Source organism: Vidua chalybeata, chromosome 3, assembly GCF_026979565.1.
Source record: "Vidua chalybeata isolate OUT-0048 chromosome 3, bVidCha1 merged haplotype, whole genome shotgun sequence".
In the NCBI taxonomy this organism is placed as follows: domain Eukaryota; kingdom Metazoa; phylum Chordata; class Aves; order Passeriformes; family Viduidae; genus Vidua; species Vidua chalybeata.
In genome coordinates this window covers 70,544,753-70,572,482 of record NC_071532.1, presented here as the reverse complement: position 1 = coordinate 70,572,482, position 27,730 = coordinate 70,544,753, and the positions used below count along the sequence as shown (strand labels likewise).

Sequence of the window (27,730 nt, the reverse complement as noted above, 5' to 3'; positions counted from 1 at the left end):
TACATGATTACAAAGACCCATTAGACACTCAATACGAAACGTGTCTCAGTGCAACTACATTCATAGGCAGCAGCAATATGGAAAACTTGCAGTGCTGTTTGCTGCCTTTAGAACCGTTAAAAAAAAAAAAAAAACAACATTCAAATAACTGAACTAGTGAAAGCACTAAACAGCATAGCCTTGACTGTCACTAATACAATGTGGTCAGTATCAACATTCTTCCAAGAAAGTATGTGTGACTTTAAAATGGTAACAGTTAGGGTAAGAAAAATGAATTGCCTCCTTACCCCTGAGGCATCTGACAGGAGCAGCACATATAGAAGGCTTGAATGACAGCACTTAGCCTGTTTGCTGTCATGGAGATAACATCCTGACAATCAGCACAAGCTTCCTGCTTCCCAGCAACATCGTATTTTTTTAACTCGACAGCATCAGTGGACAGCTCTTTTCTTCCCTCAGCTCCTGCAGTGGCAAAAGAAGGCGCAGAAGTAGCATCTTGGTGATTTGGTCCTTTTTGCTTCAATAAAATAGAAGTAATGTTGGCAGAGTCCCTTTTGTTTTTCATCAGCTCTGTGGCTATCAGAACAAGCCATTCATCCAGAGAATGCCAGAGCAGTTCCAGCGGCTGCAATAAACACATGAAAAAACAGACAAAAAGAAACATGCTGACATGAGATAATATTAAAAATGTGATAATTGTCTTAAGGCAAATAAATATTATGCACATTTTAAAGCTTTAAATGATACTTGAGAGGTCAGGTTAGAGATAAGACGCCAATACTAATAAAAAGTTCTGCACTTGTAGCCACACAGTACAAAGAGACAATTTCATATAGAAGGAAAATCAAGCAGCAGATGGAAGAAGGATAAACTCATTTAGAAAGAACTACAGAAGAACTATAGAACTGAACTATATGACAAAGTTTGGCTTCACACAGCACACTACTGCCTAACCACTGCAGCCAAGCAGGGAAACAGGAACACACAGGTTGAGTTTCTAGAGTAAGAGTGCCAGTTCTTTAGGAAGAACCTGGTCAAAGGAGCTTCCTCTACCAAGAAGATGGAGGAAATCCCAGACAACACCACACAGATTCAGGTTCATGTCTAGTAAGAATGTGTTTTATGCAAAATGTGAGCTCATACAGCTCATTTTGATAGTACCTCAGATGTTTCAAAGTAAGGGTCACTAACATCTAGCTTTACAAAATAGAAACTAGTATCAGCAGAATCCCATATCAAATTATAAGGCTATACATTTTATTTTACTTTAACAAAGACACGCTTTTTTTACTATCACCTGCTAAAACTCAATATAATTGAAATCCAGTATGATTCCCTCATTACACATTTACTCTGAGCTGCAGGCCTACTATGGTGGAGGAAAAAGGACAAGACCTGTCACTTTCTTATGAGTATAAAAAAATCCACAAGGGCTAACTGTGTTTTCCCTTAATGGTGTTTTAAGGGTTTGTTTTACAAGCCCACAGTCTAGTGAGCATAAGGATATGAATCCAGCAAGGAGGTGATCAACTCAAGTACTTCATAGCATTCCAAAAGTAAGAATGAACTTCTAAATGGATTCCTTTTTCCATATATTACTGTTACATCAACATTTTTCACCAGTGAAAATACTCAAAGACTTAGCAAACACTGAAAGCTAAATTCTCATATTCTCAGGTTCCTTTTGAAAATAAAGAACTGCTCACAGCAGCTTAACATCTGTACACTATCTGGAGCCCTGTCAGTTGCACCTCATAACTGACATGTTCTCAATACACAATAATTTACTTATCAAAAGAGCTCTGCATTAAAAGATTCAGCTGAAATTCACAATTTAAAAATTTACTATTATGCTTCCATTTTTTCCCAATAGGAATGTGGGGGAAAGCCAGCCTGATAATACTAGTAGACTTTGCTCAACACTTTCTATGTCACTCACTCAGTGCTTGTGCTCCTAGTGACCACACATTTCTCTAGGTGGTGATCTAAATACCTCCAGCACAGGTAGCATTTTCTAAATAAATGTCTGCCACACAGGATCAAGTTATCCTCCTTCCAAGACCCATTTGGAAGACTTTTAACACAAAACATAATGTTAAAAAAAACTTTCGAATGGAAACTAGGATTAATTGAATACACAGAAGAATTAAAATGCGGCTGTACTCTCAACCTATACCTCAGGAGAAACTAGGTAGTTATTTACTAGAATACTAAAAACTAGTTTTTTTCCCCTCAAACTTTTAAATGTTTAGCTTGCCATATTCCACCATATTCCCCCAGTATCTTGTGTTTTATTTTTTATTTCCAACAGATTTAGCACACTTTTCAGAACTTTTCCACCCAATTTGTTTTTCCAAAGCTTGTTCTTCACAGCTTCTTGTCATAAACTCATTTAAAAGTCTAGTGAAGCACAGTAGCTTTAACATTTCATTTTCTTTCCTTCTAGTCCAACTTCAAGATATAAAACACTTCTAAATATTGCCCATCACCTCTATATCCATGACTGTCAGCATTTTATGCTGTCATTCATGACCAGACCTTTTCAAGTAGCATATGGACATATTCAATCAAACCACTAGTAATGTTGTTTCAAACTACTAGTCAGCATTCTTCAGTTAATTCTTACCATGAACCTCATATTAAACAAAGAGCTCCAGTCAAACTTCAGTTGTCACGTTTCACAGTGCGGAAAAGTTTCTCTAGAATTATACAGCTGAATCTGATGGAGTACCAAGCTCTTACAGCTGCACACCTTACCTCCCAAATGCAAGAATTTACCTATGCAATGCCTTCCTCTTTACTCATCTAGAAAGCAATACCAGTAACCAAATCCATATTCAAACTGCAACACTGAAGCAAAAATCTTTTGTCAGATGTCAGATAACTTTTTAAGACACAGGGTGCAGGAGATCACTAATCGATGAAGTGACTTTGTCACAGCAGAGAAGTTACCTCAATTCTAGAAAAGAACAGTATCTGAAACAAGGAAAAAACATTAAGCACTTCCCAACCTTGTTCAATTACAGAGAAATTTTGCAGCAAGTTTCCCTAATATGCGATCACACTGAACAGCAATTGCAAGAGCAATACATGGAAAAGTAACAAGTGTAAACCTGGTCAAAATTACTACTCAAAGTTTCTCACTGGTAAGGTCTCATTTGAGTTAGCAGCTTGGGAGACAAATTTCAATGATTCTTTTGTATCTTTCAGGATCAGTACAAGAATGTGTTCTCATTAGCTAGTGCTTCCACTTTAAAACATCTGGATATGCTGAATCACATACAGGGAATTCCACGAAAGCAATGATAGCCCTGTGATTTTCCTGACCTCATCAAGCATTAACATTCCTCTGTAGGCTCAGATCAAGAATACTCAAAATTTTAATCCCTTCCCAGCTACATTACAGTGGCAACTCTTCAAAATATGTTCAATCAGTACATTGATACAGAAAAATTTAATGAAGCATTACAAAAAGTCAGGTCTTTTTTATCTCCTCCCAAATGGTGTAAAAGACCACCAAAAGCACATTTTCAAAGAAAGGACAAAAAAGCAGAAGGAAAGGTAGGACTAAGAGAAACCTGGAAGTCATCCAATTCACTCAGCACTATATCTAATCTCCCACTACCCAGTCTACTGTAAATTCAGGGAAGAACAGACTAACCACAACTGTAGATTCATTTAGCACTGCCAGACCTGTGTGCCCATTCCCAAACAACAGTAAGTTCTCATCAGCAGTTTTATATTTCTGAGTTTGAAATGTAAATCAATTTTTAAAATAATGTGGACACAACAGTGGTCCTACTGCAGGGTTACCTCACTCATAAAACTTCTAAATAAATTACAGTAATTGCAATTTTAAAATAATTTTTAAAACATCCTGAAATTTTTGTTTTGTTAAGTAATGCAACAGTAGTATGCATTTTGTTTATTTATTAAAAGCAGACATGTTGTTTTCACACAAGTAAGAATTACTGACATTTTCTGGGACAACTGTGGCAGTTGTTTAATGTAAGTCTACTGCACAAGATTTAAATGCACAATAAATTAAGAAACAATTCTTTCATCATACAATTCATTTGGGCATGCAGATAAGTGATTTTACTAATATACCATTTCCTTTGCAAATTGCACTTGAATGTTTTTGTTTATTATACTGAGTTCTGAAATTATGTGGAGTTGAAAAGCAGAAAACCTTCCTTTTTTTCCTTTCTGGGCTTGGTAGCAGAGTATCTCAATGGAGACAGTTCTTATATGAAGTGTGTTTAACATCTGCTTGTGATTTAATCTGGTATACTTGGAGCAATTTTCATTAAAACTGTTAGAAAGTGCTGCCTTTAATAAAATAATTCTCGTGATGTGGGCACGGCTTTGTTTTCTAAAAACAGAATTCTGGTTGAACCTACATTATTGTCCTATTATGATGAACAATTCCAAAGGACAATTATTACACTGCACACTGCGTAACATTTTGTACAGACTCATTACATTTTATTCAGACTTAAGCACTAGTTTTATATTCATTATATAAATCAGTTTGTCCTTAAAACTGTTGTGCTACCAGAAGAACAAACATTTGTGCTTGCATTTTTTTTTTGTTTTGACAGTCTAATGTTTTTCTTCTTTCCAGGAGAAGAAATTTAAACAAAAACTGAGATAATTCACTAAATAAACTGGAATTAAGAGTATCATCTTCCACAATCTTATCAATATAGCTCTGTCTTAAAACCCCTAGAAGTAACCTGATGAACATGTATCATCAAATAATTGCAGCAATTTCAAAATACTGTTTTCACAACACAGTGGAAGAAACATAAAAGAAAAAAAATCCTCAATTACTGGCATCTAAATTTCTTGGTATGAGCTATGCTGTGTAAGAGTATGGAGTAAGATGGGAGAAGAAAGATTACCCTGCAGTTATTTCTTATTAGGTGCTCTGAAAAATACAGCAGTTGTATATCCAATGAAGACTGAGTGGCACACAGGAAACTGAGGCTTCTTTACAAAAAGGCAATCTTTGACTTTCTACAGAGGGGTTCCTTAACAAATAAACATAAAAATACCAAACACCTTCATGAACTAAACCTCTAAATGGCAACCACCTAAAGCATGTGTTTAAAAGGAGCTATAAATCAGTAACCTTGCAAGGGTAGTAGTGAGCTGGTATGTTTCAAAGCACATAATAATAAAATCCAAAAACAACTTGGGAAAAGATTGCATGATCACAGTGAGAACAACAAAGAGATCAAAAATTCAATTGTTTCCATTTGTCTTGTGAAACTGGATAAAGTTTATTGATCATCACTCCATCTGTGTATCTCCTACTACCATTTTGAAATTACATTAATATAATCTATTATATTAATATCACCATATTTTGATATTACTATGCTCTTAACAGAAATAAAAACAAAATGTACCAATGTCACCTGGGTAGCTAAACCTTCAACACCTAATAAACAATCTATTAAATAAGAAATAAACAGAAAACATAACATGAGATGTGCATCAGTGGCTAAATGAATTAATTCAGTGGGAAAAAATACAGGAGAAGGAGAGAGGTAAGTTTAACTTAAAAAGGGATAGGGACATCAACCAAACTTACTTCCTGTTCATGAGATGTCTGATTAATGAATGCATGCTTTGTGAAATTCATCTCTTTAACGTCTATCTTCCTAACAACATCATATACTTTTCTGACCTTGAACACCTGACTTCTTGGAGTTTTATTTCCATTGTAGCCCATGTCATTTCCATTACTGGGAGAGGATGGGCCAATGCGAAAGACATGGCAAAATATCCTCACGATCCTTAAGAGACTCTTCATTTGAGCTTCATAATTACTTGACAAGCTGGGGGAAAAAAATGGAATGTTTAAGTTTCTTTTCCTAAATGAAACAATTTAGTATAATAAGGAGTAAGCAATGTAATGGTAGGGTCTGATACATATGCTGAAAAAAAAACCCCTAAGCTTCAAACCCTAGAAAATTTTTACTTTCATTTCCTGCACCAGCCCCAAAAGTCAAATATAAGCATTATGATTTTACTAACATGTACAGGTAACTTTAACTAGAAGTAAAAACAGCAAATTCCAGATCTTTCAAAACACTTCCTTTTTTTTTTTTTTAAATACACTTCTTATGAACCCCTGGGAGGAAATCCAACTTCCTAAGAATCTCAGTGCCTGAAGCAAACTGGGACATCCAGATGAAAATGTTTCTCAACCAAGAAAAGAGAGCATTCAACAGTAAAAGCCTACTGACTGATCAGATACGCTGCCATAGCCCATCCTCACCAGCTATTATTCTAGATGCCCACTAACTACCTCAACCAGACAAGGGATCAGGATGGTAAGGATGCCACTATTTCTACTCAAGAAAAAATGTAATCTAAAATATACTAAACAAAAGCACCACTATGTTATTTATTTATCCAACAAATATACTAAAAGTTTTATGTCTCCTTAATTGAACTGGCAAACACTGAACTCTGTACCAAAACAGTGCAAAATATGAGATATTCATGACATTATGCACAAGCAGAACATTCTCCAAACTCAACTAGGTTTTCTTTCTTAAACTCCAAGTAGTAAGAATTCTTCTGTCTTGAATGCATAACAAACTGCAAGAAATTAATTCTTTTCTATCAAAACCTACTAACTTATAAATATTATAGAAGTGAGCACATACTCAATTCTATCCTTAAAGTACTTGCAACTTAAAAGCATGCTTCCCAGCCAGAAGATCAGTAAACACCAGAAAACTGACATCTTATAGGGTGCTGTAAACATCTGTGGCAATTAATAATCTGTTAATACACAAACCTGAAACACAGTTAGTTGTAACAGCTAGCATAGCTTTATTATGATCTCATTCACCCTAAGTCATCAGCAAAATACCTATTTGCTTTTAGCACTACATTTTAATGACTGTGAGTTAACTTTTAAAAGCAATGTACTAAAAATTTTACCAAACTACCTCACAAAGTACAATTTTCTTGTGACAATTTATACTTTAGCCAGGTAAGTTTGCAGTAAGTCAATATAAGAAAAGAACAGAGAGAGCAAATGGTGCTACAGTAGGAATGTTAAGTTTTTAACCAGGTAAAGAAAATCCCCTGACTGGCTGTCTACAATTGTGTTACCAGAAGCTCTTGTCACAGCTAAAAACTAGCATTTGTAAAATCTTTGCTTATAATACCAAAAGAATTTATGAATACAAGAAGCTAACTCAAGAAGTTAACTCTTGAAAAGAGGAAAAAAAAAAAAAACTTGTAACATTCCAACTGAAGTTTAAAATTTCAACTGAGGTCTCAGCAGTGGTGTTTTCCTGGTGAAATTTCCTTGTCTCCAGGATAAGGACACACATATGTAGAAAAAACCACAGAGGCCTTTTAATAGTTTACTGAAACTTCTACTGCCATGTTTGTAAACATTCAGCTAGGCCTAACCTGCATGAGCAAGACCAAATCATATCACACGCCAATTATTTTCTTGGAAAAAGGGAATACTTGGTGAAGATAATACTATGTGAAACAGGGTCCTTGCTTGTACTCAAGGCCGAAGTCTTCAAGCAGAAGCTTAGTGGCATGCCTGGATACTTGCTAGAAGCATTACAAGAAACAATTTTAGAGACTTTTGAACTAAACAATAGACAAACCCAAAAGCAACAGTGTTGCATCCTGGGTTTGGGTTCAGATTAGGGGTTCTGTCATGTGCTAGCTAGCCGGTTCTGTGTACCCCCGTGCAACCCCACATTTCCTCCCCCGCGGTGGTCCACTCCGGGTTACTTACCATTGGAGCCCACTATGCCAGTCCTGCAACCACCCCTCCTTGTCCACTCCTGAGAGTTCGGTGTCTGTTTCCCCTTTCCCACGTCCCCATTCACCCCAGAGTCCATCCACCCCCGTCGCGGTCCCTCTTCGCCTTATACCCTTGTGTGGGCGACAGAACCCGGCAAGCCCCAACCGGCGCGTCGCGGAAGCAGTGCCCGGGAGTACGCGGCAGCCGCCGGTCCTGGACAGAAGCAGCGCCCGAGCCGGGCTCCAGAGCCGCCCAGGACCGGGGGAAAAACAACGTGACGCCGTACAACAGGTTGTGGGTTAGTACCCAGGAAACAAAGAGATTATATTAGTTCAGCCATGCAAGAATATATAATTACTGGAGGTTTTCATGTACAAAGTGAATTTTACACAATTTTTTTGGAAGAAGGAGAGAGAGGAAAGAGGCCCAAGCTCAAAGTATTCACCAAGTACTACCTTAATCCCCATTGTGTTTATAAGAAAGCAACTGAGAAATATTTCTTGAAGTAAAAATTCACTACTTCTGCCAGGAAATCAAGCTGAAGAGAAGAGAAACACAGTTTTTGCGAAACTGCATCTGTGAAACTGTCTTGGAATTGTTTTCTTTTGCTATCACATTTCTATATTACAAAGTACCAAAGAGAAGCTGGCCAGTAAGAGTCCACAGGACACTGCAAGTACTGGCATCGCTAGAAATGAGTCCTCATCCAATGCAATGCAACCCTTCAATCTTGTCTTCAGCCTCCACCAGCCCACCCATAAATGGCAATACAGGAGCACACAGAGGCTCAAACTCAAAGACAGTACAACCACAGAGCTACTGCTCCTACAGCCAAACTGGGGGAGCATTGCTCAAATCAGAAGAGCAGTAACAGTAACAAATCAAATCTAAACAACAATCAGTTTAATTTACCTCTGAAGACATTGAAACAGAAGCAAACACTACCTCGTATGATGTAATCCAGCTACCACCACTTCCAATAATGTCCCTGTACAGAGCAAATTTGAAACCCTTTCCTGCACTATGGTTTTACATCTTATCACAATGTATTTGTGGGAGATCTATTGGCTCTAAGGAAGTCTGGAGACAAAAAGGAATATGTTACAAGTTAAACTGATACACACTGAAGCTCAGAAACAGCAGAAATTCTTAAAAAAGTTATCTTCGCAGCAACAAAACTTCATTAATGTCTACACACTTTAACCTCAAAGTTTAAAGGGATTCAGACCTACACATTAATTCATTAAATGAACACCCACCAGAATAAGATTTATTAATGGTGTAATGAATTTCCTACCATCATCCAGGAGTTCTGACCTCCTATCTACAAGCTCCATTTAAATGTAACATGACTAATGGGGAAGAAAAAAAAAAAGATCTAGGAGTAAGAATATACTATTTATTTTCCACCTCACTGATGGGCTCCTCAGACCCCAACCCAAGTTAAAAAAAAGCTTCCCAAGTTATAATCCTCTACAACCTATGCTACAGAACACTCTCAAAGCTCTCTTTGCCAAAATACCGTTTAAAACATAATAAGGAACTTCACTCATGTTTTCAGACCCTTGACTATTTCAGTAAAGATCTTCTAGTAAAGCATAAAGGTCACACCAAAATCTGTTCGCTACTGAAAACAGTAAAATGTTCCAACAAATTGCAGATGAAATATTTTGCACAAACTCAAACAGATGCCACAAAAATTAGGAAAGCATACCAGGTAAATATGCTTGCCTATGTCATGCAGTTACTGCTGCTTGTGCTGCTGAGACAACACACTGGTAGATGAAATTTTTTGTCTCATAATATATCAGTAGCCATGTAAAGGCAACCAGAACCAGCAAACATGAGGTGTCTGAAGTAACAAAACTCCCCAAGCATACTAAGGAAGCTTGCAGAAAAGTAAAAATGTTGAAAGGGAAGAAAAAATGAGAAGGGTGAAGACAAAAAAAAAAAAAAAAAATTATTTGATAGTTGTCAAAAAGCTTCCCTTCACTAGGGCTGACACAGCCAAACTAACCAAACAAAAAATACACTTCTCTGCAACAGAAGCTTATAAATACCAGCAGCTATACAAGGACACCAACTTTTTCTCTTGAAGTCTGTGAAGACAGTGATCTGAACAGACATTACCATATAAATCAGATTTGAGATCCATCTACTCCAGCATGTGTTGAGCATCAGATAGTTTGGACTATTAAAACACTTAAGTGGCACTAACTGTGGAGTAGTTTATCAACTTGTGACCTCACACTTACCTGAGCAATTTGTGACCATTTGTTGTAGCAACTTCAGCAAGACTTGTCAAGATTTTAAGATACTGGCTTTCGCTCTGCTGAGACAAGTGCTCCAGAACTTGCCGCAACTGAAGGATTAAAACAAAAGCAATTGCAGAGTGTCAAGGAGCTTCAGATCAACAAAAATTTATCAATTATGTAGAACACTATTACACAAATATTAATATCTAGCAATAACAATGTATATCTATACTGTATATATAATGTCTATCTATACAATCTCTAACCTCAGTTAATGTTTCATTAGCATTTACAAAGATTACAAATGTGCAAAGGTACACATTGTAGTGTTGATGAAGGTACTACAGGGAATGTTACAAACACCGAATGCTTAACCCTGTAGAACAACTTATGGCAATTGAAATACAAGTCCTGACTTGTAACACATACGCAGTTTCCTTATGTCATCACTTCCAGATAATACAAACTGGTCATTTCCCAAGACTAAGCAGAACAGCTCAGACTTGGCCATAGAAAATAATTTTCAATATATGATCACATTTCAGCAACGAAGTAGAGCTATACCATGTATTAGCTAATATATTTTGTATACACTCTCATTAAGATCTTGTTTTTGCACACAGCTCCACCATTACTGAGACAGATGAAAATTTTTTCTCACTTATTTTCTTTACTTCTACAATATACAAAAGGTCTTTTTGTTCCATTGTTTTAGTTCTTTCACTTTTAATTTAAATCATCTATAGTATCTTCCCTTGCATCTACCATACACTTTGAGAAATCTCAGCTGCTTCATTTCACTCTGTAAAACTCAACCCTGTCTCAGAAATTTAAACACTAACCTGGAAATCTTCAGTGTCCTAGTGGAAGTAATGAAGTTATAGAGAAAATAAAAACATCAAAAATCTAGCAAACTAAATTAAGTAAATTGGCAGCCAACACCTTACTATTTTTTTTTTTACAGTCTGTAAGGTTGTTTGCAGTCACTTTAAAACAACTAATGTATTAAAACCCCACAGCAAGCTAGATTTACAAGGGGGAAAAGGCACCCCATGCTTCTTTTCCTTTACACAATCAAGAAACAAAACTTAGTCCCTTGATTTTTCTTTGCTTTAGATTGTACCCCACAATAACCAAAGAAGAAATGTATAAGAGAACCATTAAAAAAGAAACAGAGTAGTTTCAGCTACAGAAATAATAATCAAATGAAATTGTGGCTGCAATCTTTTACACTCTAATTGTACAAGGCAACTTCATACAGATGACTGCTCATACCACAAACTTTTAATTTAATTCTGGATGATTCAGCCTCAAGACACATCCTTAGAATGGATGTCTGCAGATAATGACTAAATGAAGGAAAATAGGCCCTTTTACACAAAGTAACTGTATATATAGGATGCTCTAGGCATGCTCTATCAGTACCTTTGTATTGAAGCTTGCAATGTCTGCTCTTTAAACTGTCTAGATCACTTTGCCAAATGTACAAAGTTAGAACACCAAATGAAAACAGATCCTACATTAAATTCCAAATTCTTGTGTTTGAAATTATGTGTAGACTGCACATTTTCCATGAGGAAAGAAAGATACCTAGTGGTCAACTACTGTGCTACTGATTGCCACTCATATTAAGCTCTCCACCACACACACAGAGATCCCTGGCTATAACACACAGCATCCCATATTACCATGTTTTCCCGCAGATCTTCATTCTGTGTCATTTGAATTATTGTCTGGAAAAGCCGAGGATGGTACTGTATTAAGACTTCACAAGTCTCTCCATAACCACCCTAAGAAAACATTTTAATTAAAAGAAACATTAGAATTGAGAGTTAGACTATTACAGGCAATAACATCTATTAAGGATTATGATTTTTTTTAATGCTGGAGAAATCCTGTTCCAAAATAATTTGAAATTTAAAAATGTAGCAAAGTCAGGTATCCCAAAATGTTTGGGAGTAGACAGAATCAATTTGTTTCAGTATAATGACTCACGTATATCCACTCCTGTTTTTCCGGTTTTTGAAACATTTTCCTACTTACCAAATTAAAGGTACAGTTCAACAGCACTTCAGCCAACAATCACCAGAGATCAAAAATAGTGCAATATTTCAGTTCTCTTCGTCTTGCTGACATCTATTTAATTACATCCAGAATTTAATTCTTCAAAACAAACATTTTCTAAAGGTTCATAGGACACATATCTAACTTGTTACAGGAAGAAATAGGATAAACCCATGAAAGGGTTATTTAACTTTAAAACAAATACACAAGTATGACTCCTTAGAATGTGCCTTAGACTAACTTCACACCCTTCTAAGAAAAAAATGTTTTCTGTAAAGAAAAGAACTTGATTTTGTGGTTTATTTGTATCAAATCTTATTTAACACAGCTGCATTTTGAAGCCGACACCTAACACCTAAACCTGCATGAACTTCTGTTTTAACTGCTGCAACTCCAGGGACTCCTCTGTGAATGACAGTTGACATTACCTCAGTGAAAACCATACATTAAGAAGATTAATTTAATTGTTTCTGGTACCAAGAAATTAAGTATTAAAAATAAACCCACCCAGAATCTGTAAAAATTAACAAAAGTCAAATCTTCAAGATCAAGTTAATGTTGGCAAGAAGTGTATGAATCTATAATTTCAGTCTTCTGAAAACACGTATTGACTTTGAAAAACAAACCTTTAAGCATAGAATAAAACCCACAATGTAAAAAGAAAGAAAACATATTGTTTTCTCTATTCTTACTTGGCATCATGAACTTGTATATTGCATGATCTCAAACACAGCAAGATCATCACTACACAACAAACACCAGGTGTCACTACTCACACCTACAAAAATTTAACAGAAGTTTTATGTGTAAAAATGTGCCCTAGGGATTGCAAAACTGGAGACTGAAGCAGAAGCTCAAAACATTAATCAAAAAAATAGTAACTATAACATTAAGCACACACTGGTATAGAATCACAGAATTATTTAGGTTGGAAAATATCTTTAAGATCATCAAGTCCAAACATCAGCCTAGCACCACCCCTACGTATGCTACTAAACCACATCCTCAAGTGCCATATCCACCATTTTTTTTAAACACTTTCAGGGGTGGAGACTCCACCACTTCCCTGGGCAGTCTCCTCCAATGCTTTACAGCCCTTTCCATGAAGAAATTATTCCTAATAATTCCTAATCTAAACCTCTCCTGCCATACACTGTCTTACAGGTCTGTTGCTGCAGAATACCTTGAAACTAATCAGACTCCGTGTGGCTTTATGTAATGATAAGTCATTCTGTCATAACAAAGAAAAAAAAAAATCTGAGTTTCACAATCAAGTCAGCAGTGAGACATTATAGTGGATCTGGCACTGCTCAGTGACCAGAGCTGAGGACTTACTTGGTTTCTTATATGCAAAAAGAAATACTGTAAGTAACCTAACTGGATCAAGGTCTTCCACAGATAGTCTATGAAAAAAAGCTTTCAGACTTAAACATTCCAAAAATATCCCACAGGTACTGGAGACAGCACTCTTGCACATACACACAACTATTTCAAGTGCAAGTCTTAGGCACATGAGGACACCTCAGAAATTAAATAACTTGAGGTTGAAATAATCAGAAAATACAGGAAAAAAATAGAAAATTTCAACTTTATCCTGAAAAAATAGTGATATGCATAAAGGTAGTGTGACGTCCACTCACTCCAGTGATTTCGTTTTTTTCAGCTTTCAGTTCAGTTTTCTAGTCTGATTACTAGCAAACGTTCAAAAGCTTCCATTCAATCATGTTATTTACACACTGACCTTCAACTGATCTGACAGAAAAAAGTGTAAGTGCTCACAAATCAAAAAAAGTCACTTTAGCAAGCAGTACAAGCAGTACCTGGTATAAAACAAGACAGACTGTTTTGCAGTTGAAAATGCCATGTTAGTTGAAAATGCGTAAGAATTTTGTTCCTCATCCAGACATAGAAATATCTTTGAAAAGTAAGAGTCATCACCATGTAGGTTTTATTTGTTTTTAACAGCAACATCTTCTCATGGGAAAAGAAAATCTATTACTTGAGGTAGGGAAAAAAAAGCACTCCTTTCTGCATGCCTTTGCCTCTTACTTGTTAATAGGCAAGCACCTAAATTTTGTACTACCATTATACCAAGGATTACAGAACTTTCCAGTCAATTGGAGTTCTGGAAACTCTTTCTCACTATGTCAGTTCTTGCATCTGACTTATGCAAAGGGTAGAAATTATGAATCTGCCTGTAGGATCAATTTCATTATTAAAAAATTACATTTTGCACTTGTTTTGCCAAAAGCCTACTGTCTTTCAGAGGCCTTAAGAATAAAAAAAGGTAATAATGATCAGATTACACTGTAGTAAGTCACAGAAATTCACAGAAAAAGTGTTGCTAACTTAATACCTGTACACAGAGATCCAGTGGAGTAACACCATTCTTGTCTGGTAGGTATTTGGCTCCTCTCATCAAAAGAATTTGTGCAGTGTCTCTCTGACCATGGCTATTCAAAAGAGAAGAAAGACAGTTAATACAGCATTTATGATCTGAGTCATAAATCTGTCTTTATTGCATCTAACAACAAAACCAACATAAGCTAGAAGAAAATTGTTACTGCAAAAGAGCAGTGCAAAATTCAGGCTATTTATGAAGTCAGAGTCACTCTCATCGTTCAGAAATGATTCATCTTAGCCTTGCCTCAAATATTTATGAGCTGCATTTCCTGCAAAAAGAGAGCTCTTTCTCAATTTACATCCTAATTTACTTCCCAGAGGAAGTTATCTTTGCCAAGTTCTTTGCTCACTTCTACCATATTTGGGAAAAAAACAATCTGATTGTGCTTTAACCATCAATAAAATATTAGCAAGATATTTTTATTGATAATTCCTTTTTTTGTACAAGAGATAACTACATCACTCAAATGGCTCTAATTTCTATATATAAATGTCTAGCATAGCCTCTAGAAGTGATGAGTTCTACTTTTGCATTCAAAGTCTATTCACTAATCTGCTTATAGGTTGTATAGGACCCTTAGTTACCTTGAGTTAAAAATTTCCCAACATACCAGCATTAGAAAACAGAAAACCCAACTATTTATACCTCTCAACACTTTCCCAAATCCTTTCTTCTGAAAAAAAAAGAGAAATTGAGTACCAGTGATCACAGGCTTACTTCATTAAAAACACATGGAACGATTACTTGAATATTGCTTTCACCAGCATTAAGTGCATATACTGCCAAACATAACAGAGAATCCAAAAAAAAAAAAAAAAAAAGGATTTCTAAAGGATGAAATGAAAGACTGATAAAAAAGACATAGCAATTCTGGTTACAGATACAAGTTTTTTCAGGGAAGTTTTATTTCTCAAGCTAGTTTGCAGTACACCCTTTACACCAATGTGTATTTTGGCATCCTGGAACATACAAGAAGCTGTCTGCATTCTGAGCCTGACAGGTGCAGCCTATCAGTTCAGAAAGGGCACAGGTAAAGTGACAACTAACAGCTGAGGGGCAAGAGGTAGCTTCACTGATCTCTCAATAACACACAGATGAGTTCTCCTCAGTCCTGTCCTTCCAGCCCAGGAAGCCAATAGGTTCATCTAATGTACCAGACTTTGTCCCAATGCAAACAAACACTAAGGGTCAGAAAGGAGCTCAGACTAATGGTCTACTTGCAGCATCCTCACTGTAATTCTCTCGACTAAGTGCACAATCCAACACATTGACAAAATAGGTGCTTCAGACTCAGACTTTGAATACTGACACCCTTCCTGCAGCTATCATCTGCCACTGCTACCACATCCTGCCCTCCCTGTCATCAGGAACCTACAACTTTTCTTTCAAGGTTTGCTGTAGTACACACCCTGCTCATTCTACCCTGCCAGATGCTCCAGTTGGTAATTTCTAAAGAATGTAACTCCTGTACTTTGCCACATTCCCTTCTTGTGAAAAACCTCCAAGCCAAGACAAGCTGCTTACTTCTTTTAAACTGTGTACAAATACCAGTCCCTAAATCAAGGACCAAGGCTAGCAGCAATATATTCTCCACTTCCCTTCTTATCAACTGCCACAAGTCAACATACACTATCTCCAGAGACCATGGCTCCCAGAACATAACTCTTAGCAGACCAGCAGGTCAGTCCATTTCTCCTTTTGTTTATGGTAACAGTTAATCTTATGTGAACTATTTAACCTGTAACCAAAACATAGGGATTGCAAAAATTGTAAATGTTCTAACAAATTGCAGAAATGCTCTAATTAAAACAAAAGATCATTTATCATATGTGATTAATTTTGAAATAAAACTATGAAGAAAACAGAACTGAGCAAAGCAAGAATGTAATTTTAATTCAATACTGTAACTTTGACACATATATGCACATTTCAGGTATACAGTAACACCATACTGTACATTAAGGAATAGCCAAATTTGGCTTATAAAAGGCTCTGGTTTTAGTGTACTCAAAATAATCTAAGTTGGCAGAATTTATTTTTTCAGAAAAGGGTTCAGCAGTCATCAATTTATGAGTTATGTTAGAACATGTACAGGTATGTGTTTAACATGTCTGTTAGAAAGAGGTACATAAGCCTGCAGTACTAACCTAAGTATTTAGGTAAGATATCAAACTACACTCAAAAATGAGACAAGATTAAATACCAGTCAGCATGGCAGCTTTTCTATTTCCTATGTTTTTTAATTTCTAATCAGTTATTGCAAAAGGGGAAAAAATATTTCACTTCTAGGCCAGTATTCAAAAGTTAAAAACATATAACCTGCAAGCAAAATAAAGCGGAGTTGCCCCAGAAACATTGGGCCTGTTTATGTCTGCACCGCTGTCCAGCAAACACTGCACCGTCTAAAAGAGAAAAAACACCACCTTTAGAAAAAGAGCAGTGGAAAACCCTACTGGCTTGCAAATATTTAGTGCATGTCTAAAATACGAAAATACTGAGCAGACTCTCAAACAACTTTTGTTACATTTCAGTCACATAAATTTGCTACAGTTACTATAAGCAAGTCTTTCAGAATTTGGCCTTCCAAAAGGACAACAGAAAGAATCTGAGTAGAATTACAATTTATTCTTTTTAGCAGTAAATAGTTCTGGTGGCAATCTATATAACTCTATAGGGCTCTAATGCAGTTCAAGTAAAGCATCCAGACTTATACTCTGAATATAAATAGTCAGCCCTAATGCAAGGCCAAGCATAAAAATTATTCACACAGATCAATAACAGAAGAGTTTATTTGAACTTGTTTACTTCTAGAGTTAAATTGTATCTGACCCAATTCTGTTTTCATCTTTTACTCACAGTACATTAATATTTCTAATTTCAAAATCATATAATAGCTTGCACAATTATGAATTAAACATATTCTGAAAAATAAGGCAAAACATTTTCAAACATTTCAAATTACATAAAAACTTGATAAAGCCAATAAAAAAAGCAGTACAGAAGAGCTGAACAGTACACAGTAAGTCACCTCAACTCCCATAGGCACTGAGATCAATCAGCTCCACAAGAATAAATAAGTAGTTCCCATGGAATTGTATGCAGTCAATAGTAAGACACACAACAGCATTCTTCATACTTGTAGCCATTATCATGTGCATTACTACTCTGAAGTTTATAAAAAAACCACAACTTTGAGGCATTACCAAGTTCTTCACAAATCAATTGTGTTCATACAATTTAGAAACTTACTGTCTTGTGTCCATTTTGACAAGCTACATGAAGGGCTGTCTGTCCCATGGCATCTTCAACATCTACATTACTGACGTGCTGAACAAGATCATGAAGCAATTCTGTTCGTCCATTGACAGCCAACCAATGAATCTAAGTACAAAATGATGACACACGTTTCCTTTAGCAATGATTTATATATACCATAAAAATTATTTTAAACCTGGCTGTATTATTGGCAACACTTTCACAAAGAGAAGCTTTGCACAATATTAAGCTTTGAATGATAAAATCATATGCTTAGGTATTTTGATCACATCTTTTGATTCTTGATGGCACTGGACACACAGCAGTTTTGTTTTATATGTAAGATGGCAAAAGCTTAAAAATGAAGAATCTCCAAATTCGTCATTCATATTATGAACATCATGATAATTAATAGCACTTACTGCAGTCAAGCCTTCATTATTACAAATGTTGACATCTGCACTGTATTCCAGCAGCTTGCTCATACATTTTTTCTGGCTATAAGCAAAAGAATACATTAAAATCCTGTCAGGGAAAATCACTTACAAAGACTAAATATCTTCTTAGAGCTCCAGTAGCTCTAATTTACCATTGTTCTAAGCATAACAGGTGGTTCCAATTTAGAAGGACTACAGTACTGAGCAGGTGAACGAGAGAAGTGATCTTCACAGAGACTCAGTGCAAGGGTAGCAAACAAAATAGGGCTAAAATCATAGCTGTTTTTGTGGAAAGTGCAGAAGCACTTAACCACTACTCTAATAGTTTCAGCTCTTCATGAACTACCCTTTCAAGACAAAAAGCCAGAGTTCAGCTAATAGAAGTCCATCAAGTTCACTGTAGCCTGTACATATCAGTGGATATGTTTACAGTACACCACTAAATCATTACTTAACGAGAGAGTCATTGTAAAACTATGCAAATCTTTGTTAAATACAAGTACTTTCTTAATAAAAGTAGAGGTATTTTTTCCTAATACATGTTTTGTTTGGATTTTTAACATTTTTAAATGTTTTTAAATTTTTAAAAAGCCTCCTCATCTGAAGTACCAGCTGTGATACAATTCAGTTATTGCATCACATACATGTCCTAAAAAAAAAAAAGACAACATCACCTTTACAGCTGCATGTTTTCACATACTACAATTCCAGAAGTAGGATCTTAAAAGAGGTACTTGCTCACTGGTTTGGAGTTCTTTCTCTGCCTCTCTCCTAACACTGTGCAGGCCAACTTTGTATTCCTTTTCTTGCAGGAAAAATTTTCTTAGAGACACTATCTCCGAAAATTCAGAAGTCTCTGACCCCCTCCAAAACCTTTTCTTACTAAGCTAACTGGAAGGTGAATGTATTCCTCATTCAATTACTGTTGTAATAATCATTGTGCCCCTGATTAACAGAAAACCCTAAAATGACTGGTACTGGAATTAGTATTTCAGACATGACTTATTATTTATAAAATATTATTCTGTGAATACTCAAAGTAAGGATTTTAACCTCCATGTTCTCGATTTTCAAAAGTGAAAACCAAATGTGTTTTTTTGAACTATGCAAAAATATTACAGAACATGCCAGCTCAAGTGCATTATGCAAAAATTTTTTAAGAGTTTAAGGATTTTTAAAACTTACCCATTCCTTGCTGCTAAATGGAGAGGAGTACATCCTGAGATGTCCTGATAGTTTGGATTTGCTCCTTTTCTTAATAATAGAACAAGGCATTCAACAGACCCACAGCTAAAAAGAAAATAAGAAAATCTGTAACAAGGATATTTACTAATCTGTATTGGCATAAAGAGAACAGCAATATTATGTAAAGATCACACTCACTAGAACATCTTTACATAAAATTGTTTTACACCCTCATAGTTCAGGCTACACAAAGCTAAGTAAACTCACTTAATGCAGCAAGAAGTGACCAAATACAACTTGCAACAATGAATAGATGCCAGCCTTCTCTGTGATTCTATTGGCTTTAAAACACAACAGTGAGAGTTTAGGACTGTTAATTCTTTAAACTATAAACTGTTTTGAAAGTTTTGCTTTCAATTTCCTCTCACCTCCCTCATCTCTAATCTATTAAAAGGACTAAATTTTCCATTAAAGATTTTGGGGTTTGTTATGCTTCTGTATCTGGAAGTTATATTTAGAAGTTTGAATATCAGGAAAATTCTAAAACTTGCACAAATATTTTTTGCTACTACAATTATTTCTTTGCTATCAACCTTGAACCTGTAATAAAGAGCTGAACTCTTTTACTTTACATAATATAACAGCTCTTCAGAATAACCAATGTCACTAAGAAGTCAGAAACTCTGCTTTACATATTTATCTTGTTCCTGAACTCTTTAAGTGAAAGATCTGATTGAAAAGATAACCTGTTTATTTTTTGTCTGTTGTGACCAGATAATCCACTTTTACAAATCTTCCCAATATCAGAACTGCTACACAACCCAAAGAACCTGAAGACTAACTGTACAATATGTTGCAAAACCAGCAGCTTGATGATCCCTTTGTGACCCAATAACTAAGTCAAGCTAAAAGACAATCCAGAAACTAAGACACAACTTCTTGTATCTTTAGAATCAATAAGTACAGCGTATTTTCAAATATATTTCTAAAGTATATGCTAAAAATTTGCTTGCATTTTTTTAAGTACTTCCTTAAGTAAATTTTATATAAGCACTATGTAATTCTGAGATGAAATAGTTGGGAAGCAGCTATTTCTAACAGTCTGTTCAAGAAGCTGGAATTTCCACCTTTATTGTGACCAAATACTGCTATATATATGCAATACTACTTCTATTTCCTTTTTTTTTTTTCCTTTTTCTAACCTTTTAAATGTAAGAACTTTCAAGATATTTAAAAGGGGAGACAAATACAGAGCATTCATTCATCATGACAAAAACTATGGTTCATTTCTATTTATATGATGCTAACCTGTCTGTTTCTTGGCAGAGTTGCATATAAAATAGAGTTATCCCCATTGAACAGACATACAAACAATAAATAATGTAGATCAAAATTTGCACTGAAGCCCTCTATCCAGGATACAAAACTTATTAGAAGCAGGTTCCCAAGTTATATTCCCTTCAGTTATGGTCACATGAAGTACTTTGGAACAGCTGCTTCCCAACAAACATCCAAATGCCTCCCACTGTTTTAGAATACTTCAAAAACAATCAGCACCTGCAAATGAGAGTTCTCTACCTCTACCAAGGCAAGAGTAACCCAGCTATACAGGATGCACATCATGGCTGCATTTTTTTAAAAGATTTCAGATTTCACAGAAAGGTAAGAAAGTATCTAGCCAGACTTCCTTCACTGGAATTTGGAAGGCCATTTGATACCACGTGTAAAATCTGTCCTCCTTATAAGGCAGGCACATTACTAGGAAGAACAAACAAGATACAAAAAGTGTGAAAACAAAATGTTAACTGACACTACAGAGTTTTCCAGCTTACATTGGTGACTTAGATTTGTGGCAATATTTTCATTGTTAACTTCTGGACTGGACTCAAGTAAGTCTTACTTTGCTGCAATATGAAGCAAACTTCTCTTCACACGTCCAAAGGCATAATTCACATCAAATTTTGAATTTGACAGCAGCTCTGAGACAGACCTTCAAAAAGAATTTTTTTTTTTAATTTTAAAAATAGTTCACAGTATCCAAGCAAAGTTTATACTGTAAGTTGTACACAAGTACTCTATTTGTTACTTAATCACTATTCTTTTCCCTCCAACTAATTACTAAGAGATCAAATAGTTTTAAGCATTTGCTGATTAACAATACCTTTCCATTTCTTACTGTACATAAAAAATGAACTGTGACACTGGGAAGCTGTTTCAAATGTAAACTAGTAAGAATTAGACCAAACCAAATCACTTCTTTACAAATACAAAAAACAAGCATTTCAACAGCTTTGGTTTAAACAAAATATAAAATCCCATTTTGCCTCTTATCAAAATCACCCCAACCACATATGCAACAGTTTTCCCAAACACAGGTAAAGTTCAGAGAGAAAACTGGTATGTGAAATCATGATGATGAAGTAGAAGGATACAAGATTAGGATAAAAAATTTAAATTACTTCCAGTAATGGGCTGATTACATAATTTAAAACCCTTGCATGCAGTCTCAAAATATTACATAGCAGAACAAGTGCTTATCCTGGCTGGAAAAGCAGCTTTCTGTTTCAGTAAAAGTTTAAGCATCCTTCCCTAAAAAAATCATGCGAAGAAAGCACCACTTAGCTGGCACCATATAGCCTCCAGGTTCCAAGCACTTGGAGGACAACTCAGTAAGAGAAACAGCTGTTCATCTGAGGAATTCCAGAAGGATCAATCTCATTGTCCAAGTCTTATTCCATGTCTTTCCGAGATGTCTGAAGAGACTAAGAGCTTCTATGTCATCCATAAAAACATACTCTGAGCTAAGACATAGTTACAAAACAACACTTTTGTTCTTATCCTAGGACAAATTTTCCTATGGGCTTCAATAGAAAAAATCCCAGTTCTGGTCTGTGGCAAAAATCAAAACATGTAAAAATATGCTGGGATGCACACAGTCAGTGACTAACTTCAAATTAGAACACAACTCAGCAATTCAGCAGCTGGACTTCCGAGACTGCTTTAGAAGCAATCTCAGCAAATCTTTCAGCAAACAGGCTGGGTTTTTCGAATCTTAAAAAAAAAAAGGTAAATTTAAAGAAGCTCTCACCTGTGCTGGTCAGCCATAACCATCGGCATCAGTGTATAGACAGCAGTTTCATTATCTGGGAAGAAATTAAATTACTTTGTTACCATAAAGATATCTTTCACATAAAATAAATGTATCTAGCAATACTTATGTACCTTTTCAAGTGTCCACTGTTCAATAGATCATTCTTTTTAAACAGATTGTACACACACAGTTTCATTATAAAGAAAAAGCCATCATACTTACCTAAAAGAGAGAATTAACACAATTGCAATACATGAAATTTCAATGCGGCTTTTTTTCTTTTACAAAGTAAAAGTTACAGAATTTTCAGTGGAGCATCAATTTCTTTGAACTGACAAATCTGTTAATTAAATCCTAGTTTTTAAAAGATATGCATTAAAAAAGCCCAACAAAACAAAAACACTTAACTATTTAATTTTAAAAAGAGGAAGTTTCCTGTCTTCCAAGGTGACTTCCATAGTCCTGAGACGATGATTTTGTAGTAGTGACTTCTTTAAATTACTTCATAACCATTCAATTTTGTCTTTATACTTGAATACCTGAGTGCAATAAGTTTCACTTCACTTTTTCATCTCAAATCAGTTTCTTATTTCAAACTTGAAGGCAATGAAGAAAGTCCAGAACACAAAGATCCATGTCAGTGGTGGGAACACACTGGCATTCAGCCACACAGTCTCTGTCATCACTACTGCTGCAAATGCCAGCACATTGCATGGATGTGATGAGCCTGTTCGGTCACTTACACATTTCCTGAAGTAAGATACTATTTTTAGAAGATTAATTTGACAAAACTTAAAATCTTTTAACATATAACAATTATAAATATTATTAACGTGAATTAATTTTTCTTTTATTATGGACAATTATTATAATTTTGCCCTTCAACAAGCCACCCATTTTTGAGAGTACAATCTCCACTGATTGTTCATGTAGATACCAACTTATGACAGGAGCTTGGGTTCAGAATACAGAAATACAGAAAAACTTTTTAAGTTTTTCCTCATCACCTTCATTGATCCAAAGTTACAAAGCAATCAGAACAGGAAGAATTAAAACAGTCCCAAAAAAGCATAGTGTCTCATGTCTTTTACATGCCTCTACATATTCACTACTTCCACTAGGTAAGCAAAGTGACATCTACTGAATTTTAAATAAAGATTCTTCAGAATTATGAAGTGGAATCCAAGAAATCATTACCATGCTGCAGCTATGCTATTTGTTGTTATTATTGTTCTACAGTGCTCCAAGGTTACTGCTGCTATCAGCTATTTGAAGTTGTGTGTCCCTAGCTAACAAAAGAAAGAAACAACGCTTCTTTGTAATAATCTGTTATTAGCTTTGAACACTGGACAGATATAAATCAAATTCAAATCACATTTCATCAGCTATAAAAAATTTAAAACAAATTTTTAAAAGTCAACATCGCTTATAGCAAACACATGGTGCAAGAGACACAAGCCTCTCAAAACACCAAATTATGATTAAACATTGCAGAGAGTCACCAATCATCACCAAGTTCAAGTTTGAACTCTCTACAAATTGTTTCTTATGGCAGAGTTCTGTGAGCATCAGATAACTCCATCTCCAACACACACACCTAGAATTTGACTGCTGGGGAAAGAGTAAGCTGGAAGGGAGGGGACACAGAGAGAAAGAATCCTGAAACAAAATTAAATAGATGCTAAATAAATATCAATTGTGAAAAATATTTGAGCACTTTTTCAAAAATCTATCCATTATTAGCTCCCAGTATACACAAACTAAAAAAAAAAAAAAATATCTTGAGCCCTGTTTCACAGAGCTCTGGGCAGAAGATAAAGCTTTCCAAATAAAACAAAAAAACAAACTTAAGAGCATCAACTAAATTTAAACATGACACACTTATATATATTTCCACAATCAGGCTCTATACAAGGCACCAAAAAAAGGTGAAAAAAATCTTTTAAATCTATCAGCACACTTAACTGAAATGCTTAATATTGATTCTAACTATATTTAACTATATTGCAAGTGCAGTGATCTAGAAAAAGTCAATAGTTAAATACAAGTGTAGCTGGGCCATAACAGGCATTTATGGCACAGTTACAAAACTAAGCCTTTTGCTATTCCATTAACAGAAATTATGCTGTGAAGCACATGCAGATTTTCCCAGAGTTTTTCTGTAAGAAGTAATTAAGAGGGTGTGGGACTAAGGAGCTTTTATGCTTGTTTTTGGTGATCATTTTCTCCAGTCATAAAAAAAAAGCTCCAACTGACATAAACTACATGGCAGCAGGTAGAGAAAAAGCATTATACACCTCATGGACTCACCAAACTTATTTGCTATCTAACTTGCTTGCTTGTCAAATCTTGATTATTTAAAGATAAAAAAAAGCACACCAAACATAGTGTCACAGCTTTGGGCTGCAAGACCTAGTTTTCAGACACTGAGCCTTAATAGTAGCATCCAGAAATTTGTGTGAAGCCCTCAAGTGTCCAAGAAACAACTGCTGAAGAATACTTTGGGAGACTGATAAAAAAAGTTCTACTTGCAAGCTCAGGTTATTCACTGGCACTGGACTCAGGTGTTAAGATTTGCTTTAAAAAAAAAAAAACACTTGAAATTCATCATCTAGAATCCTGCCCTGGCAAGATACACTGACTACTTTTTTTCCTCAGAGATACTGTTGTGAAGTTGGCAGAGATCACAATCTTAAAGAAGCGTCAGCACTGTCCACATAATACCCTAGTGGCTATGGCACATGCAACGGAAGTTTAATACTTCCATTTACTGGGATTTATTGCCTTCTTCAGCATAAATAAATTCAAACATACATCTCCATTTCCTGTGAGAGAACCATGATTCTCACTTTAAGGATGGAGGGGTAAACTATGTATCTTTCAAATTAAATGTCAAATTAAAGTTATTCAAATGCAGTGGGGGGAAAGAGGGCGGGAGTCATAATTCAAGAGGCCAGACACAGCACACAGCAAGCCACCAAACTACGTATTATCCTAGACCAGTGTGGAATATTCCAAGCTGATCCTGTCAGTACATGTTTGGAACTACATACTACAAGCCAAACCTGCTTCTCAAGAAGAGTTTGGGCAGACCTGCATGAACCTAAGGAACACCAAGGTCAAGAAAGAAGATACCTAACGAGCTAAGACAGACCCAAAGTTGGATGACCATTGAACAGAAACTGTCTTGCAGTACAGTTTGAGACTTCTGTGTGTTAAGCCCATTTATCTCCTTATATCAGTCCCACTGATTTCTTTCATGCAATTCCTAAGGAATGCATAGAATTCACATTCCTTCTGCACTACAGGATGATAGAAGTACTTGTTCCAAAGGTCTCGGGGCTTGCACTACAAGATGATAGAAGTACTTGTTCCAAAGGTCTCAGGGCTTGCACTTACACTGCCATTCCACAGACCTAACTACCTCCTAAGGGTAAGATAAAAATGCCCAAGATGTGAAGAAAACAGATGAAATTCAGAATAAATTTGCCTACATCAGTACTGGAGTAAATTTAAAGCAGCTCCAACTGACACAGGTTGTGCAAAGCGTTATTCATATGAGCATCTTCAATTAGTTAAACTGGTGCTACTCCATTATTTCTGTAAGTCTAAGCTTAAGTTAATAGTATTACGTCAATTTTCAGTGCTGCTAGTCAAAGGCTTACAAGCAGCAGCAAAATCTTCCTGAAACTTGTCTGGCAAGTGAATTTATTTGTAACTGTACTGCAAGACACTGGAACTGTGACAGGTGACAATAAATGAAGGGTGTAGTAGCACCATTCGGGAGGACACCAGGAAGCCCAAGCAGCAAATGCACAGAGAAAACAGAATATTACTCCCTCTCCTCCACCACTGGAGATGAAAGCTGGCAGACAGGCAGCCAAAGACACATCCATAAAAGTAAACACTGAAGAAAGCATAGTGACAGCACATGACTCACAAGAACAGAAATTCTGCATGTCCAAGAGTTTTATAGTTAGTTCTCCCAAAAGCTGGACCTGGCTGGAACACCAAACCACTTGCCGTAAGAGCCTGAAGCTCTATTTTCAAATCCGCCCTGATGTGGGGGACCAGCACCCACGTGAAGTGGTTTCGAGCCAAAAAAAGTTAGGCGGTGACGGTGACTTAAAATACCTTTTCAATTCAGCACCACTGAAAAACAAACAAACAAAAAAACCCACAAAGAGTTTTCATCGCTACTCTGTCATCGACAAGGCACCTGACGAAGGATTTAGAAGCGAATACAGCCGGTGTCCGGCACCCCGGCTCGCCCGGGCTCAGGGGCGGCAGCAGCCGGCAGGGATCCCCGCGCCCCGCCGCGGAGGCGGCGAGGCGTGGGGGGGGGAAGGAAGGGGACGCCGCTGTTGCTGTCAGCACGCCAAACAAACAGAGCCTGTCAGAGGCGGAGAGAGGAAGCCTGTTCCCATCCTCCCCAGCCGCCTCAACTCATCCCCGCCGGCCAGCGAGCGGAGGCCGCCTGGACCGACCGCTATGTCAGGGCCCCGCTCCTACCGTCCGGCAGCTCCACGGTGCGGGCGCGGCGCAGGGACCTGGTCAGCCGGTTGAGCTGCTCCATGGCTCTCTCCATCCTCGGAGCGTCCAGCCCGGAGCCGCGGACACCCCCCGCTCCAGCGCCTGCCCTCACTCAGCCCATCGCGGCGCTGGCGGCGCCGAGGCCGCCCAGGCCGCCGCCACCTCGGGCTGCTGCGCGCATGCGCGGGGCGGGCGGCTGGGGGCGGGGGCAGGGGCGATTCCCTCAGTTTGCTTTTTTCCTCAAGTAAGGAAAGGGATGTGGGCGATGAATCTTCAAAGCTCGTGGAAAATGGGTGCTTAAACGTCTGCTTGTTGCAAATAAAAATAAAAAAAAACTGCTGCCTTTTGAAGCCGCCCCTGCCAGGTGATCCTGCCCGTGGGGCTCATTTCCCCGGAAGCACGGAAGGGAGTGGGGCTGCAAACGCACCTAAGCGGGACAGAATCACAGAATCGATCAGGTTGGAAAAGACCTCTAAAATCATCGAGTCCAATCTATGACTGAACACCCCCATGTCAACTAGACGGTGGCACCAAGTGCCACACCCAGTCTTTTCTTAAACACCTCCAGGGGTGGTGATTCCACCACCTCCTTGGGCGGCCCATTCCAATGCCTCATCATCCTTTTTGTGAAGAACTTCTTCCTGATGTCTAGCGTAAACCTCCCCTGGTGCAGCTTAACACTGTGTCCTCTCATCCTGTCGCTGGTTG

General features: G+C 36.8%; 1 protein-coding gene across 3 annotated transcripts in view; it reads right to left on the bottom strand.

Moving 5' to 3' along the window:
• Positions 1-27,169, bottom strand: part of HACE1 (HECT domain and ankyrin repeat containing E3 ubiquitin protein ligase 1) — a 48,791-nt gene extending 21,622 nt beyond the window's left edge. The window contains exons 1-12 of one of the 3 annotated variants that reach the window (XM_053938907.1): positions 27,002-27,169; positions 22,487-22,541; positions 21,299-21,388; positions 19,399-19,503; positions 18,199-18,274; positions 17,771-17,902; positions 16,841-16,923; positions 14,474-14,570; positions 11,742-11,843; positions 10,054-10,160; positions 5,603-5,849; positions 288-625 (exon numbers count right to left, since the gene is read on the bottom strand). In XM_053938907.1, coding sequence (XP_053794882.1) covers positions 288-625; positions 5,603-5,849; positions 10,054-10,160; positions 11,742-11,843; positions 14,474-14,570; positions 16,841-16,923; positions 17,771-17,902; positions 18,199-18,274; positions 19,399-19,503; positions 21,299-21,388; positions 22,487-22,541; positions 27,002-27,077 — 1,508 coding nt within the window. In that variant the 5' untranslated portion in view covers positions 27,078-27,169. Of the gene's footprint in view, positions 1-287; positions 626-5,602; positions 5,850-10,053; positions 10,161-11,741; positions 11,844-14,473; positions 14,571-16,840; positions 16,924-17,770; positions 17,903-18,198; positions 18,275-19,398; positions 19,504-21,230; positions 21,389-22,486; positions 22,542-27,001 lie in introns of those variants that run through there. The other 2 variants (XM_053938908.1, XM_053938909.1) reach the window with 2 other exon arrangements.
• Between the last annotated feature and the right edge of the window lie 561 nt (positions 27,170-27,730).